At 45.7% G+C, this 16,850-nt stretch overlaps 1 protein-coding gene across 1 annotated transcript in view; it reads right to left on the bottom strand.

Moving 5' to 3' along the window:
• Window positions 1-784: 784 nt before the first annotated feature.
• Window positions 785-16,850, bottom strand: part of LOC125018505 (bone morphogenetic protein receptor type-1A-like) — a 32,364-nt gene continuing 16,298 nt past the window's right edge. The window contains exons 3-13 of the mRNA XM_047602472.1: window positions 13,413-13,731; window positions 8,040-8,202; window positions 7,083-7,185; window positions 6,857-6,956; window positions 6,455-6,542; window positions 6,221-6,356; window positions 5,872-6,064; window positions 4,924-5,221; window positions 4,544-4,719; window positions 4,313-4,443; window positions 785-3,465 (exon numbers count right to left, since the gene is read on the bottom strand). Coding sequence (XP_047458428.1) covers window positions 3,340-3,465; window positions 4,313-4,443; window positions 4,544-4,719; window positions 4,924-5,221; window positions 5,872-6,064; window positions 6,221-6,356; window positions 6,455-6,542; window positions 6,857-6,956; window positions 7,083-7,185; window positions 8,040-8,202; window positions 13,413-13,479 — 1,581 coding nt within the window. The 5' untranslated portion in view covers window positions 13,480-13,731 and the 3' untranslated portion in view covers window positions 785-3,339. The remainder of the gene's footprint in view (window positions 3,466-4,312; window positions 4,444-4,543; window positions 4,720-4,923; window positions 5,222-5,871; window positions 6,065-6,220; window positions 6,357-6,454; window positions 6,543-6,856; window positions 6,957-7,082; window positions 7,186-8,039; window positions 8,203-13,412; window positions 13,732-16,850) is intronic.

Genomic DNA, 16,850 nt, shown 5'->3' with positions numbered 1-16,850 from the left:
AATACTGGACCTCACATTTGTGTTGCAGAAGAGATAAAAAAAAAACCTTTAAACTTAAACAGGAAAAATAAATCTGTGCAACTCTAAAGATATAAAAACCTCCATAGAACTTTGTCCCCGATAATAAAAGTTGGTGATATCTAAAACTAAATACTTTGAATCAACATCTACATTTGTTCCCTATTAGTTGAGTTTTTTGGATATTTAAATGTAATTTATGATTCTAATTTACTGTGATCCGCGTAGTTTGAATTAGGAAATGTTAAGTTGCTGATTTAGTTCAGATTTGTGGCAGAAGGAGCCAAAATGGTCGCCTACACATCGAGGATCAGATTATAAACGGTAATTAACATGAGATCATAGTTAACGGTCAAACCTTTCACTTCCTGGTTATTTAAAGATTTGATTAAATTATGTCACGTTTTAACATTAGATTCATAAAGGTTAATATACCTGATCCATTAACTACCGTCCTGAGGATGTAATGTCTGAGTTCGTCCAGCAGGTGGAGCTGTGGTCACAGGTGAAGATTAAATGAAATGCAGCCACAACATTATGATTAAATGTGACTAGTCAAGATGCTAGAACACAAAAAAATGAAGCAGAAGAGAAGGGAGGACGAGAAAGAAAGAAAATTAAGGGAAGAGGCAAATAAAAAGAGGAACCAGGGTCATGTTGACGTTACCATGACAACAGCATCTCAACTTGAACCAGGACTTAAAGGACCAGCTACAGGCTGGGTAGTCATAATGTTATGGCTGGTGAAAGGAAGAGGAGGTCGCACTAAAATAAAGTCATTTACTTGGACAGACTGTTACAGAGTTCCTCCTGGTAAAACTCAAAAAGGCACCAGACGCTGTACAAAACAACAACAACGAGAGAAAACATTTCAGAGATAAAATGCTAAGCTACTGCTAAAGGCAACCAGGTGAACGTTGGCACCGCTCACCGCCATGCTTAGCCTAGCTTAGCATAAAGACTGGAAGCAGAGGGGTTAGCCGTTAGCCTAGCTGAAGCTAAGCTAACAGGCTAGCAGCTAAGCTAGGCTAATTACAACCATATACAGTTTACCAAATACTTTAATTTAACCAACATGCCTAGCCTAGCTTAGCTTAAAGACTGTAAGCAGAGGGAAGCCATTAGCCTCGCAAAAGCTAAGCCAACAGTTTAGAAACTAAGCTAGGCTAATTACAACCAGGTACAGTTTCCCAAATATTTTAGTTTAACCAACATACTTAGCCCAGCTTAGCATAAAGACCGGAAGCAAAGGGGTTACCCGTTAGCTTAGTCATAGACTAGCTGAAGCTAAGCTTACAGGCTAGCAGCTAAACACATTTTTCTCGTGTCTAAGTTTGACAGTGGAGTTATTACAAGAGTTTTTATGTTTCCATTAAGCTAACAGCCACAGCCTGTGTTCAAAGCTATGTTTACAGTTTGTGCTTACAGTCTTTGTGCTAAGCTAGGCTAATTACAACCAGGTACAGTTTCCCAAATATTCTCAATGAGGAAGTGAACGCACCAAAAATAATTTCCTGTAACGTCTGAAGAACTTCAGTTTAGTGTAATACCAGTTGATGCTATGCTAAGCTAAGTCTATTCTCAGCTAAGGAGGCACTAAATTGCCTCAAGTGCCTCCTAGCGATGAAAAAACGTCTGAGACGTTTACAGGCAGTAGAGCTCTCTGGGTTTATTCTTATTTAGATTAAAATTAATTTTAATCATTTTTCGCAGTTTAGTGAAAATAACTAACGCTAGCTAACAGCTAGCATTGCTATTTAAACTGTTAATCCTGCTAATTGTGTAATTCCTCTCACGACCAGAAGGTGGAGCCAGAAGTCGTCTTAGAAAAATAAAAATAATAATGATTATGTTAAAGTTCGACAGCATGTAAACGTCTCAGATCTATTTTTTGTCTTTGCTTAATCAGTTTTCATATTATCACCGCAAAATGGATGTCAACATATGAAGGGGCGGGGCTGCACATCCGACACACCCTTAAATGTAGCTCCGCCCACACATGTATCGATTGCTTCCAACTTACAGTAAACAAATTCTTATTTTCGTAATAACTAAAGATTTAAACTGAATTGGATTTTTAAAAGATATGAGAATGAATCTGATTGGTGTGTTTGATCCCAGTGGGAGGAGCCAAGGAGCCACAGTTTAGCTACACTTTAGAAACACTTAGCTACAGTTAGCCTAGCCAACTGCTGGTAAGTTGAATGTCAGGACAAATTATTTAAATGAATTAATTAATTCTTGTTTTAACAATAAATGTTTCCATCAGATGAACATTGAAGTAGCGAAACGTTGTTACTTCAGCGAAACAACAAACTAATCTGTAAATAGCACATCAGCGAAGTAAAGTTCGTAAATATTAATTTAGACAGTGGCATTAATTTTAGACAACAATTAATTCAAATTGTTTGCTGATTTTTTTCATATTTTGTAGCTAGCAGATAGCCTAGCTGACAATTACTGAAGAAGTGGTGATATAAATTAGCTTAGCTCCGCCCACTGATCTCTGACTCCACCAATGACAGTTTGTTGTACAGTCTCCAGACAGCGAGGCAGACAGGAACCAGGAAATGGACAGACAGACGAAATAATCTGATTGGTTGAGTTAAACCTCAGTGGGAGGAGTGTAAAAAAACAGCTGTTAGCAGTTTGCCTACCTGACAACTACCAAATCAATAGTAATATAAGTTAGCTAGCTAGCTAATTCGTAGTTGTGTGGATATTTCTCAAGCTACATTTATTTTTTAGCTCCGCCCACTGATGTCTAACTCCACCAATGACAGTTTTTGACGAACGCTGCACAGTGTCCAATCAGACAGGAACCAGGAAGTGGACAGACAGACGGACAGGACGGCAGACGTCTTCCTCCGGACTCCGTCGACACCACTGCAGCGTAGTGTTCGGATTTTTTAAACTTTTCACGATTCGGCGCGGCATCTAACGCTAACATTTATTTACACGTTAAAATTCACATATAATTATAGTACCTTTTATATATATATATATATATATGTATATATATATATAATAACAATAATAATTAACTCTAAGAGTGTAGATATATTTCAATATGGCAGGAGAACTCAGTCCTGAAGAAAAAAGACAAAAAAAAAAAAAAAAACTTGGCATCTTGAATCAGGCAGAATCGTTTGAACAAAAATGAATTCACAACGAGAGCTCCGCCCCCTCGCCTCCCCGCAAATTTATCTTTATCGTCTGTTTGGCTTTCACAGAAAGCGTCAAACCCGACAGCACAGGAGGAGGAGCAGGAGCAGGAGGAGGAGGAGGAGGAGGAGGAGGAGGAGGCGAGGACGAAGGCCGTCAGATCTTGATGTCCTGGGACTCCACCATCTTGGCGAGTGTCTTCTTGACTCTGAGGATGGTGAGACGGGAGGCGGGGTTATGAGCCCAACACTCGGACATCAGCTTCAGCATCGACCGAAGGCACTAGACGAAGAAAACATCGGAAAGAAGGAGCGTTAGCTGGAGCTAATGCTACCGACAACAGATGTACCTGATCTAGCTTTTATTATCCTGTGGTTCTCTAGAGCCTATTCACATGATTCTACATCAACTATGTAGCATGTAGCCTTGGTGGCTGGTAGCATAGCATTGCTATGTAGCATGTAGCTTTGGTGGCTGTTAGCTTAGCATTGCTATGTAGCATGTAGCCTTGGTGGCTGTTAGCTTTGCATTGCTATGTAGCACATAGCCTTGGTAGCTGGTAGCTTAGCATTGCTATGTAGCATGTAGGCTTGGTGGCTGGTAGCTTAGCATTGCTATGTAACATGTAACCTTGGTGACTGTTAGATTAGCATTGCTATGTAGCATGTAGCTTTGGTGGCTGGTAGCTTAGCATTGCTATGTAGCATGTAGCTTTGGTGGCTGGTAGCTTAGCATTGCTATGTAGCATTTAGGCTTGGTGGCTGTTAGCTTAGCATTGCTATGTAGCACGTAGCCTTGGTGGCTGTTAGCTTAGCATTGCTATGTAGCATGTAGGCTTGGTGGCTGTTAGCTTAGCATTGCTATGTAGCACGTAGCCTTGGTGGCTGTTAGCTTAGCACTGCTATGTAGCCTTGGTGGCTGTTAGCTTAGCATTGAATCAGTAGCATTTTGGAGCCAGATTCACTTTAAGAGGTAAAAACCCAACGTGGAGGAACTTTGGGTTCTTTGGTTTGATCCTAATGTCCAGATGGAGAGTGGACCTGGTTCTGTTTCACTAGAACCTTTGAAGAACATGTGAGCTCTGTGGTGGTTCCAGGAACTCGTTCATCACTAATGAATCACGTCTCACCTCGTCGCTGTTCCAGCGGTTGGACACCGTGGGCCTCAGTCCTTTAACACAAACCACCTCCAGCATGTCCTCGTAGGAGGGATCAGAGGGAACCATGTCGTAGTAGGGCAGCTGGTAGTCCTCCACCATACCTGGACCAACAGGAGACAAAGTCCTGCTCACTCACTGATACCAAGAATAACAACATATCGTGTTCAATAAATAACATATAAGTAAATAATAAGTCTGTGCCTCCGGTGACGCAGCGTCGGGCCATCTCCCAGATGACGAGGCCGTAGCTGTACATGTCGGCCATGATGTAGGCCTGGAAGTGGTTCTTGTTGAGGCTCTCGTCCAGGACCTCGGGGGCCATGTAGCGCCTCGTCCCCACCCGCGTGCTCAGGGGGATGTCCACCTCGTTGGTATCGCTACGGCAACACAAACCAGACGTCACCGCATAATGAATTATCTGATGGACGAGGCTAACGGAGATGCTAAAGGCAAGGCTAATGGAGAAAACAAAGGTAATGCTACCAGAGATGCTAAAGGCAAGGCTAACTGTGAAGCTAAATGAAGATGCTAATGCTAATGCGTTGAATGTCTTCCCTCCAGGCTCCTGAGGCTCCGCCCACCTGTTGAACTTGACGGCGAGGCCGAGGTCTGCGATGCAGCAGGTGCCGTTCTTCTTGATCAGGATGTTCTTGGTCTTGAGGTCGCGGTGTGCGATGGCGGGTTTGCCCTGCGTGCCGTAGATCTCGGTGTGGAGGTGGCAGAGGCCGCAGGCGGTGGAGTAGGCGAGGCGGAGCAGCGCCGCCGCGTCCAGCGTCGTCACCTTCAGGAAGTCGTACAGCGAGCCGCTCTCATGGAAGTCGGTGATGAGGAAGAGCTGCGTGAAGGCGCCGGTTCCTTTAATGTCGGCCGCAATGAAGCCTGAAGGGGGTGGAGCCACAGGGGGGAGGAGTCACAGGGGGGAGGGGTCACAGGGGGGAGGGGTCACAGACAGGGATTAGTTACAATAAAGGAATCAAATCTAATCTAATTAGTTAAGGATAAGGTCCTTCCTCCATTTTTCTTTCTTTCCTTTTTCTGTTCCTCCCTTCATCTATCTTTCTCTTTTCCTTCCCTTCCTCCCTTCCTTCGTTACATCCTTCTCTTTCCTTCGTTACATCCTTCTCTTTCCTTCGTTACATCCTAACATGCTGACAGAGCAGCGTCGTGTTTCACGGTTTAATCTGGAGAATAAACATGGATTCATTCAGCTGTTTGTCTCTATGAAAATGAAGAGTCCTCACGAAATGATTGAAGTCGACCTTCAGCCTAATTAACGGAGACAGAGATGGAGGCTCCGGTCTCTGGACTCCAGAGCCGCATTGATTTTTAATCCGGTCGATGATTTAAACTAATGAGGACGAGCGCCTGTCGGGCTGATGAGACGAGACGGAGACGAGACGGCGCTCGGCTGAGGACTCGTGAAGTCGTCCACAGTGAATCAACATCTCTGAGTCATTAGGAACCAGAGGAAGGAGGAAGGACCTGGTCTCTGGACGAAACCAGAGGAAGGAGGTGAAGCTGCTTCGTACCCAGGATGTTCTCGTGTCTCATCAGGACAGTCTGGTAGATCTCCGTCTCCCTGAACCAGCTGGCCTCCTCCCGGGTGAAGAAGACCTTGACGGCCACCTTCTCCCCCCTCCAGCGGCCCAGCCAGACCTCCCCGTACCGGCCTTTCCCGATCTGACGCACCATCTGGATCTGCTTGGCGATGGTTCGCTGAACCTGAGGGTGAGGACGGAGGAGAAGGGACGGTTTATAAGGTGTTTTAAGGCGCAGGGCGTCCTCCTCGCCAGCAGGGGGAGCCCTGACACGCTACCAGAGACAGGAGGAAGGAAACAGGAAGGAGGGAGGTTGTAAGGCGCGGTGTGTCCTCCCTACCAGCAGGGGGAGTCCTGAGCCGCTGCCAGAGCTCTGGGACTGATGGATCAGTTCTCCCAGCGTCTCCCCGGCCGGGATGAAGACCTCCTGCTCCAGGTCTTTACGATAACGCTGCCGCTCACTCTGCCACTTATATCTGCACCAGACACAATAATAATCAACATTAACTCTCTCAGACTGAATCAGACCTGGAAACAGAAGAAGAAGAAGAACAGAATGAAGGAGGAGTCGTACCTGTAGTAACAAACCACGGTCACACAGATCAGAGTGCAGCAGCAAACGGTCATGGACACGAGGAAGGCAAACCAGTGGGTCGTCCCCTCTGCAACACAACAACCATCACACCACGGTTAGAGGAGGAGAGGGAGGAGCAGGAGGAGGAGCAGGAGGAGGAGGAGGAGGAGGAGGAGGAAGAGGAGCAGGAGGAGCAGGAGGAGGAGGAGGATCAGGAGGAGGAGCAGGAGGAAGAGGAGCAGGAGGAAGAGGAGGAGGAGCAGGAGCAGGAGGAAGAGGAGCAGGAGGAGCAGGAGAATCAGGAGGAGGAGCAGGAGGAGCAGGAGAATCAGGAGGAGCAGGAGGAGCAGGAGGATCAGGAGGAGGAGGAGCAGGAGGAGGAGGAGCAGGAGGAGGTCTTACCGCTGGAGGCTGGGGGGGGGAGCGTCGGCTGAAGGTCTTTGTTGCAGAAGTTGGTGTCGCAGCATTCGATCGTCCTCCTGGTTTGAACTTTAGGAGAATCCTGGACAAACAACCAGGGAGAGGTCAAAGGTCAGATCCTAGGGAGGAGGGAGGGAGGAGGGAGGGAGGGAGGAGAGGAAGGAGGAGAGGGAGGAAGGAGGGAGGGAGGGAGGAGGTGTGATCCTACCTTGCATTGGAACTGTGAGCCCTCGTACTTCATGCAGCCGGACGTGAGCTGAACTTCTCCCTGTTCATCCTCCTCTATGATGGCGAAGCACTGACCGTTGGTCCTGGACACAGACACAGACCCTGAGCTCTACTGGACTCTACTGGACTCTACTGGACTCTACTGGACTCTACTGGTCTCTACTGGACTCTACTGGACTCTACCGGACTCTACCGGACTCTACTGGACTCTACCGGACCCCCTAGACTCTACCGGACTCTACTGGACTCTACTGGACCCCTTAGACTCTACTGGACTCTACTGGACTCTACCGGACTCTACCGGACTCTACCGGACCCCCTAGACTCTACTGGACTCTACTGGACCCCTTAGACTCTACTGGACTCTACTGGACTCTACCGGACTCTACCGGACTCTACTGGACCCCCTAGACTCTACTGGACTCTACTGGACCCTACTGGACTCTACTGGACCCTACTGGACTCTACCGGACTCTACTGGACCCTACTGGACTCTACTGGACTCTACTGGACCCCTTAGACTCTACTGGACTCTACTGGACCCCTTAGACTCTACTGGACTCTACAGGACCCCCTAGACTCTACTGGACTCTACTGGACTCTACTGGACCCCCTAGACTCTACTGGACTCTACTGGACCCCCTAGACTCTACTGGACTCTACTGGACTCTACTGGACCCCCTAGACTCTACTGGACTCTACTGGACTCTACTGGACCCCTTAGACTCTACTGGACTCTACCGGACCCCCTAGACTCTACTGGACTCTACTGGACCCCCTAGACTCTACTGGACTCTACTGGACTCTACTGGACCCCCTGGACTCTACTGGACTCTACTGGACTCTACCGGACCCCTTAGACTCTACTGGACTCTACCGGACTCTACTGGACTCTACCAGACCCCTTAGACTCTACCGGACCCCGGTCTCCACTCACTGGCAGGTGTTGTTGGTGGCCTCGTCGGGACAGTGTCCGGAGCAGTAGCAGCTGAGGAACCGGGGCAGGTCTTCAGGGGCGATGGTGGAGTCGTCTCCAGGCCGCCGGGCCTCGGGCTTCACCCCGGTCCCCTGTAGAACGTGGTCTGGGTTCTGACCTGCAGCTGGAGGGAAACATTTTAAATTAATACCATTATTAAAATAATTCAGTCTCTAACAAATAAATTATTAAAATTAAAAGAAATCTCCACATACAATTATTATAACAACATTATAAAAATTATAAAATGTTATATTATAATTTTAATATTATAATAATTATAAAATGTTATATTATAATTATAATATTATATAATTGGGTTCTGCTCCAGGTTTCTTCCTGTTAAAGGGAGTTTTTCCCTCAGGCTGGTTTTTGTGAAGCGTCTTGAGACGATTTGTGTTGTTGTTGTCGCTATATAAATAAAACTGAATTAAATTGAATAATTATATAATATCGGAGTTTAAATAGAAAACAAATAAGAAAAACTGTTTTTTATTTGCAATATTTTCGTGCATCAAAAATATTTTCTTGCTATTTCTGTATCTTTCCATGATTTTTTTTATTATTATTATTATTATTATTATTATTATTATTGGAACACGAACAATAACATAAATAAACAGAAACAACATAAAAACTCATCTTAAAATATCTTTATTTACAACCACAAACAAGAATAGACAAGAATTTATTTATGACCATGAGTCACGTTTCTGTCTTAAACTCTCGTAGCAGACGTTGTTGTTGTGTCTGGACATGAACTTCCTGTCCCTGGTTGCTACGGTTACCGTCCAAAAGGAAAACTGGATGTTGTTGGGGGTTTCAGACAGAGAGCAAACAGCAGGTGGCGCCAATTCTCCACTCTGCCCCACTCTGTAGAAGAAGCTAATCTTAGCCAGTTAAATGCTAATTGATGCTAATCGTGGCTAATTGATGACTTTTATTTCACGATGAAGCTTCTGACAAAGATTGTTTATGAGCTAAAGATGCATCACTCTGTTCAACCTTAGAGCAAAAATAAAATGTGTCTAGTTCCATGAAGGAGAGAATAAAAGTCCCTCTACCACAGTCTACTGGTTTCTACTGGTCTCTATCACAGTCTACTGGTCTCTACTGGTCTCTACTGGTTTCTACTGGTTTCTACCACAGTCTACTGGTCTCTACTGGTTTCTACTGGTCTCTACCACAGTCTACTGGTCTCTACTGGTCTCTACCACAGTCTACTGGTCTCTACTGGTCTCTACTGGTCTCTACCACAGTCTACTGGTTTCTACTGGTCTCTACTGGTCTCTACCACAGTCTACTGGTCTCTACTGGTCTCTACCACAGTCTACTGGTCTCTACTGGTCTCTACCACAGTCTACTGGTCTCTACTGGTCTCTACTGGTTTCTACTGGTCTCTACCACAGTCTACTGGTCTCTACTGGTTTCTACTGGTTTCTACTGGTCTCTACCGCAGTCTACTAGTCTCTACTGGTTTCTACCAGTCTCTACCACAGTCTACTGGTCTCTACTGGACTCTACTGGTCTCTATTGGTTTCTACTGGTCTCTATCACAGTCTACTGGTCTCTACTGGTCTCTACCAGAGTCTGCTGGTCTCTACTGGTCTCTACTGGTCTCTACCAGAGTCTACTGGTCTCTACTGGTCTCTATTTAATGTTAACCGACATCAATGGTCTATGGTCTACTTTGGTTTTCTACTGTGGCTCTAAAGTCTCTGGCTCTTGATTATAGTTAACTCACCAGAGCTCTACCACCTTACTGGAAGGAGGCCCATCAGTACTGGCTACGAGGGACTCCGGGGCTCTACTGGTTACAGGTCTGCTGGTCTCTACTGGTCTCTATCACAGTCTACTGGTCTCTACTGGTCTGACTAAAGTGAAAACCGATCAATGAGCAGGACTATCTGTGGTGTTTCCTCTGAGGCTCTAAAATCTCTGCAGCTTTGAATAATTAAAACACCAAGAGGCCCCGCCCCCTTCAGGAAGAGAGCCCATGTGATTGGCCGAGGCGGGGAGGGGCGGGGCCTCGGTGGAAATGGCTGCTCTGTGTCCACATGTGAAGTGAATTGAGTGGAGACTGAGGTCTGGCAGAGAGGATGCTGGGTAATCAGGGCTCTTAAAGTGACAGCGACGTTTATTTAGAAAGAAACTTTAAGACAAACAAGGATTAAAGAAGCAACAGAACCAACAGGAGACGTAATGTCAGAGTCCTTCTTTTCCTCCTCCCTCCCTCCGAATATACTACAAGTCAAATAAATTAACTACAACAATTCTTAGTAAATTTTCAGTTTTTCTTGATTTTTAGACTTTTATCAGATTTGAAAGCAGCTCATCAGAGAACACGTGTTTACTAACGAGTCCTATACGTCTGAAACTCTAAGTGCTGGTTTCACCTCCGTTCTCCCGACAGTAAAGGTTGTTTTTCCAGCCGCTGCGGTCGGCAGATAAACTTTCTGCTCTGATCTCAAGCAGAGAAAACTCATAACAGGCGGCTGAGTCACCGTCTGCAAATATGTGAAGCATTCGAGGGTACGGGAGAGAAACGGTGAGACGATTATTCAACTAATCGACAGAAACCAGCCTCCTCAGAGTCACTATTGTCTCCTCCGACTCAACCAGAGACAAGACTGTACAGCACTGACGTTGTGTTTGACACATTACAGAACAAATTATAAGTGAATGAAGCTAATACTAGCACCTACCAGCTTCCTAGCCTCCCAGCTAACAGTAGCTCACCGTTTCATGTCAGTTTTTAAGAAGTTTTTATATATGAATATTTAGGGGTTAACCTAATTAATTAATTAATTAATTAATTAATTGATTGGGGGGGGGAGACAACGTAAGGAAAGAAAATCGTTGAGTGATAATGAAAATAAAAGCTCCTCCCCTCTAGTCTGTGGGCGGAGCTCCTCCCCTCTAGTCTGTGAGCGGAGCTCCTCCCCTCTAGTCTGTGAGCGGAGCTCCTCCCCTCTAGTCTGTGGGCGGAGCTCCTCCAGCTTTGACTCCATTGGTCCAATAAGAAGCTTCTCCAGTGTCTCCAGGTTTATTCCAGTGTTTTTATTCAGATCTTGTGTTGATGATGTCAGAGTCTGAGTCTCCAGCTCATCCCAAACATTCTCTCTGGGTTCAGGTCTGGACTCTGGTCTGGTCTGGTCTGGACTGTGGTCTGGGTTCAGGTCTGGGTTCAGGTCTGGTCTCTGGTCTGGTCTCATGCTCCCTGAACCTCTTTCTCTCTCTGAGCCCCATGAATCCTGGTGGTGTCGTCTTGGAACATGGAAGAAAAACTCCATGGATGGAAGAACCTGCTCCTTCAGTGTATTCATGGAGTCAGCTGACCTCATCCTCTGGGTAGTAGACACTAGTTATGATGGGGGGGTCCATCACCCTGGACCAGGTCCAGTCTGGACTCCTCAGACCTCATGACCTCCCCCCATGTCTCCAGAGTCTTTGTGCTGCTCCCTGTCAGACTGGAGCCTTTTTTCCCGGTTGTCCTCCCTGATCAGTGGTTTTCTGTTCAGTCCCTTGAGTTCCCTTCACATTGTCCATGGTGTGAAATGCTCTTCCTTCCACTATTAAACACAGCCCTGAGTTCTACTGCTGCTTTTCTTCCAAACGTTTCTCCATCAGTCAGGATTTATTTCTTCCTGGTAGAACATGGTTCTCCACTGTCCTTCCAGTCTGGAATAAAGGTCTTAAACCAGTTTTAGTAGTTTCTACATGTTTGATTTGACCCTTCTCCTCCAGACCAGGATGTTCCAGGATTTCTTTATTTGCAGCTTTTTTTCCTCCTTGTGAGTGTGAACTGGACGTCTGGGATTTAAACTGCTGGGAATCATGAGTGATTCTTATGTGACTGATGGTCCAGAAAGAGTCCAGCGAGGGGGAAACAAACATCGATTCAAAGGGTGAATGTGTCTCCAGAGGGACTGACGGATATTTCCGGAGAACAATGGTTGTTTGGAGCATTTAGCGCCGCTGCCGGCTCATTCGGTGCCATACAGGAAGTGTTTAATGTGCAAAGAGGAAGTCGGAGCGGCAACAATCAGTTCAACAGCTTCCTGCTGGGAGGAGCGCTGGGTTTCAGAGCGTAGCTGCAGCCAGAGACGCTGGAAACCTCTTATCTATCAGACCATGGCACTAATAACAACCAGAACAGCTCTGATTCGTCTTTTAACTTTAGGTTGTAGTTCAGGAGCTGGATCTGTTCACAGCATAACGTCTACGGTAGGAGGAGTTAGACATTTACAGTTTGTTATCACATCTGTTGTAAAAGAAACTGTCAGGACGTAAGTTCAGGGAGTTAACAGAGATCAATCCACTGCCTGCAGGTCTTTACTGGACTCTACTGCCCCCATTGGAAAAGGACTTTACATTTTACCTGATTATCTAATTATCAGTGTTTCCCGTCTCTTAAACTCCAGCTTTTCCAGCCGTAGTCCGGCCCAACGAGGACCCTGACACTTTAATTCTCTCCGCGAGGCGTTTAAGTGCCTCATTAAAAGCTCTTAGACGTTGTTCCCAGGTGAATGAAAGCAGATGATGCTGTGTTTCTATTGTTTGCAGCGTCTCTGTGTTATCAGCCGATGGAAACCTAATCACAGCTCAAAGAACTGTGTGCGCAGGGAGGAGGCTGATTACAGCAGCAGAGCCGCCTCCAAACGCTGCTTATCTGCTGCACACAGACCGAGGTTAATCAGTAACCGGCCACAAGTATCGCACAACACTGGACGGTGGGAAACACAACCGAGAGATGAGAGGTTCAGTCATAAATAGATTCATAGATAAATAGATAAACAGATCGTCTCTTGGTCCAAACTCTTCTAATAGTTTGACTCTGTAAAGAAAACGTGGAGCAACTCGTTGGTAGGAGGAGATTCATTAGAGAAAACAATAAATAGATGATTCATACGGAGCTGGTGTCTTCAGCCTGTAGGTTTAGACTCTATTGGACTTTACTGGACTCTACTGGTCTCTAATGAACTCTACTGGTCTCTAACGAACTCTACTGGTCTCTAATGAACTCTAGTGGTCTCTAATGAACTCTACTGGTCTCTAACGAACTCTAGTGGACTCTACTGGTCTCTAATGAACTCTGACGGACTCTAGTGGACTCTACTGGTCTCTGACGGACTCTGCCGGGCTCTAGTGGACTCAAAGCATTTCTAGAGGACTTTCCATGAGATGATACTTTAAATGAAGCCAGTTCATCAAACATATGAAAGTCACTTTTACTTTTCATTCAGTGGTCGTCGGATTAGATCCTTATTTAAGTATTTTTCAGTTCATCTGAGTGACGACGTTTTATCATGAGAGTGTGTTTTTACGTCTTACCGTCAGCTCTGAGGCTCAGGAGGACGGCGGCGGCCATCGCAGCCAAACAGAGACGTAGACCTGCCATCCTCAAACTGGACCGAACACACACCAGAACTGGACTGGACCTCGGAGCTCCCGGTCTGAGAGGAGACGGCCCGGTCCAGACAGAACTTTAATCCACAGCAGGAGTCGGGGAGGAGCAAGAAGGAGGAGGAAGAAGGAGGAAGGAGGAGGAGGAGGAAGATGGTCGGCCGGAGGAGAAGCAGCAGTCGGGTCGAATGGTGGTATCACAATATCTGGTCCTCTTGAGTTTCACTGGCTCTTTGGGTCCAAAACCCTGGAGAAGGAAAAGAGACCAAAGATTTAAACCTGTTCATCTATGAGACGACCAGAGCTGAGAAAACTAACCAGCAGAACGACTGTGAACGTGTCTCAGTTTGTCCAAGTAGCGTTAGCGTTAGCACCAGCTGATCCGGTAGTGACAGGCAGCAGAACCAACCCATAAAGATGGAAGACGCTAAACAGCACGTTGGTCCTCTCCATGGGACATTTGAGGACAAAGACACCAAGAGGGACCAGTGGAGACACATAAAGTATCATCACACTCTGCAGGAAGGAGTTTTCTTTCCAGCTTCAAACAGCACATGAACCAAGCCAAGCATACGTTAGCCGGGGATTCTGCTAGCACTTGGGCTAACGCGGCTAACAGCTGGAGACAAACCAAGACAAACCAAGACAAAGACAAGCTGCCAATGCTGCTGCTAATATGTGTCCACTCCTGCAGCCACTGTTCACTGGGAGACACTGTTCTCAATAAGAAGCGTCAGCTCTCCTCTGGTTGGACAATGTCCACAAGTTAGTTTGTCTCCGTAGCAACAGGGACACATTCATGTGGACACATGGTGGACAAAGAAAGACACTAAAAGAAACTGTTGAATGTGTTTAATGGATAGTTAACTCCTTTGTGGAGTCTGTTTGCAAAACGCATCAATAGAGATTAAACATGAACGAGTTTTAATCGATATTGATCAAAACGAATCCACAGGAACCTGAGATTAATCGGATTCAAAGTTTTTATGGTTTGACGGCACCAAACATAAATTATTTCCATCAACAGATCTTTAACTGATGGGAAAAAATCTTTGAAATTAATTTGAAATTGTTTATAACTATACTGACCCTGAGATTGTGCAGTAACACAGGTTTAACTCCATTATTTTCATACACTTGTTATACACTTATATATATATATATATATTTATATTATTTCCTATATTTTTTACTCTCTTACTTATTCTGATTGTTCTTTGTTCTTAACACTGGTGCTTTGAGTTGGAGCTGCTGTAAAGAAAACTAATTTCTCCGTGGAATCAATAAAGTGATTCTGGTTCTGGTTCTGATTCTGTACATGAATAAAGTCCTGATAAAGTTTTGAAACGCCCCGGCGCTGGCAGTGAGGGGGCCGTGACCCGGTGGCCCCGGCCGGCCGGGCCCTGGCCTCCGACGTTCCCACTAACTACCACATAATTTGTCCCGGGATGTTCTGCTAATAACGCCATGTTGCAATTAGCGGGCGCCGAGGGCGGTGGGCGGGGTGGAGGGTGAATTAGCGGCGATGCCCGGCCGGCGTCTGTCACTTTCCATTTGCCTGGGGGGGACAAAGAGGTCCGACCTGTGACCCACTTTTCACACATCTCTGGCCCAGGAAGCTGAGAACAAAGAGGCGCTCAGAGAGGACGGCCAGCGGGCCGAGGACGGAGGGAACGGTTCTGGCCACGCAGCCCCCCCACACCCCCACACCTCCAACTAAATACATAAATAAATATTAAAGGCGGCAGGTTTAATCGTGCTCAAATGACCAGAACACACGTAAATAATCACAACTATAGGGCTGGAGAAGGGTGAGGACGAAAACCGCAATGCATTGTGGGCTCAGGGGGCGACTGGACGACTGTTCACGTCGTGTTTTGTTGTTCATGAGCTGCTGTGTTGAATTTAATAACACTCCTTAAAGCGTCAGGTTTGTGAATGAAGCACCAACACACACAAACCAGCTTTGACCCTAAAGATGGCGTTTGTGACCCACGATGCATTGCTCTCCCCGAGGGGGGGGCAACAAATACAAGTCACACCCATATTATGATTTTTAAAGAGATTTTTTTGTTCAAATATCGATTGTTTTCCTCATTTGGACGCTTTGTTTTCGTCTACGTTTAAAGTTACAACGCGAGGATCGAATAACGCAGCAGAGAACAGGACGTGGAAGCAAAAACACTTTAATCTGGAGACGTTTCGCGTCCCGATAAGGAACGTGTGCGTCCAAGTGGAAGAATCTTCACCTCGCCGTCACAACAAAAAGAAGCTCGGTCTGTTTGCGTAGAGATCGAGGACGGGAAAAGGAGATAAAGACGCACAAAGACTCATTCAGAGGGAGAACAAGACGAGGCAGGTTCCACTCACATCACCTCCACTTCCCTTTGAACACAACAAATCTGTTCCTTTAACGGCGAATAAAAACCTCCGGACGCCTTCATGGCAAAAACACACACAATCCTCACACATCAATGTCTGTTTCAGATGTGTTTTCATTAATCTCTTAAATAACGCAACAGTTTTCAGGATTTTAACCTTTTTAAGGTTAGAATAAAACTGATTTGATTGCATTTATGTAGTGTCAGATATAATATTCTGACGTTTTATGGAGAGTAATATAAACAATCAACACTACCAACAAGTGTGAAGATGTTTAGGCAGAAAACGATATTGTGGCTGCACATTCTTACGTTTTTACCAGGGAGGTTTCCAGAGGTGCAGAATGTATCACAGTATAAATGACGTGAGATCACAGGATCTCAAAAATGTGACTAAAAGGAAAAGTTCCCGCAGAAATTCCTGCTACAAGCGAACGATCACCACACGAAATAACAGGTATAAAAATGGCTGAGGACATAAATGAGGGTGAAAGACGAGTAAACAAACTCCTCTTCCTCTTCGTGTCCTGACCCGTCTCTGATCCTTCATCTCCATCAAACAACAACAACACACAAACCTTCCTCCTCTCAGGTCTCAGTATCCTCACCAGTACCTAATAATAGTAATAATAATAATAATAATAATAATAATAACAATAACAACAACCTATAAATAACTACATCTGTTTTAGTGCAAAGAAGAACAAGTAAGTTTGGAGAATGTTTACATTTCATAAAATATCCTTTAAAATATAAACCAGTTCAACTGTGTCTCATGTGTGTCTGCTGCCTAGTCCTGGTCCTGGTCCTGGTCTGTCTAGTCCTGGTCCTGGTCCTGGTCTGTCTAGTCCTGGTCCTGGTCTGTGTAGTCCTGGTCCTGGTCCTGGTCTGTGTAGTCCTGGTCCTGGTCCTGGGTCTGTCTAGTCCTGGTCCTGGTCCTGGTCTGTCTAGTCCTGGTCCTGGTCCTGGTCTGTCTAGTCCTGGT

Source organism: Mugil cephalus, chromosome 13, assembly GCF_022458985.1.
Source record: "Mugil cephalus isolate CIBA_MC_2020 chromosome 13, CIBA_Mcephalus_1.1, whole genome shotgun sequence".
Taxonomy (NCBI): Eukaryota; Metazoa; Chordata; class Actinopteri; order Mugiliformes; family Mugilidae; genus Mugil; species Mugil cephalus.
Note: the sequence above shows the minus strand (reverse complement) of the source record. Positions and strands in the feature narration are given on the sequence as shown.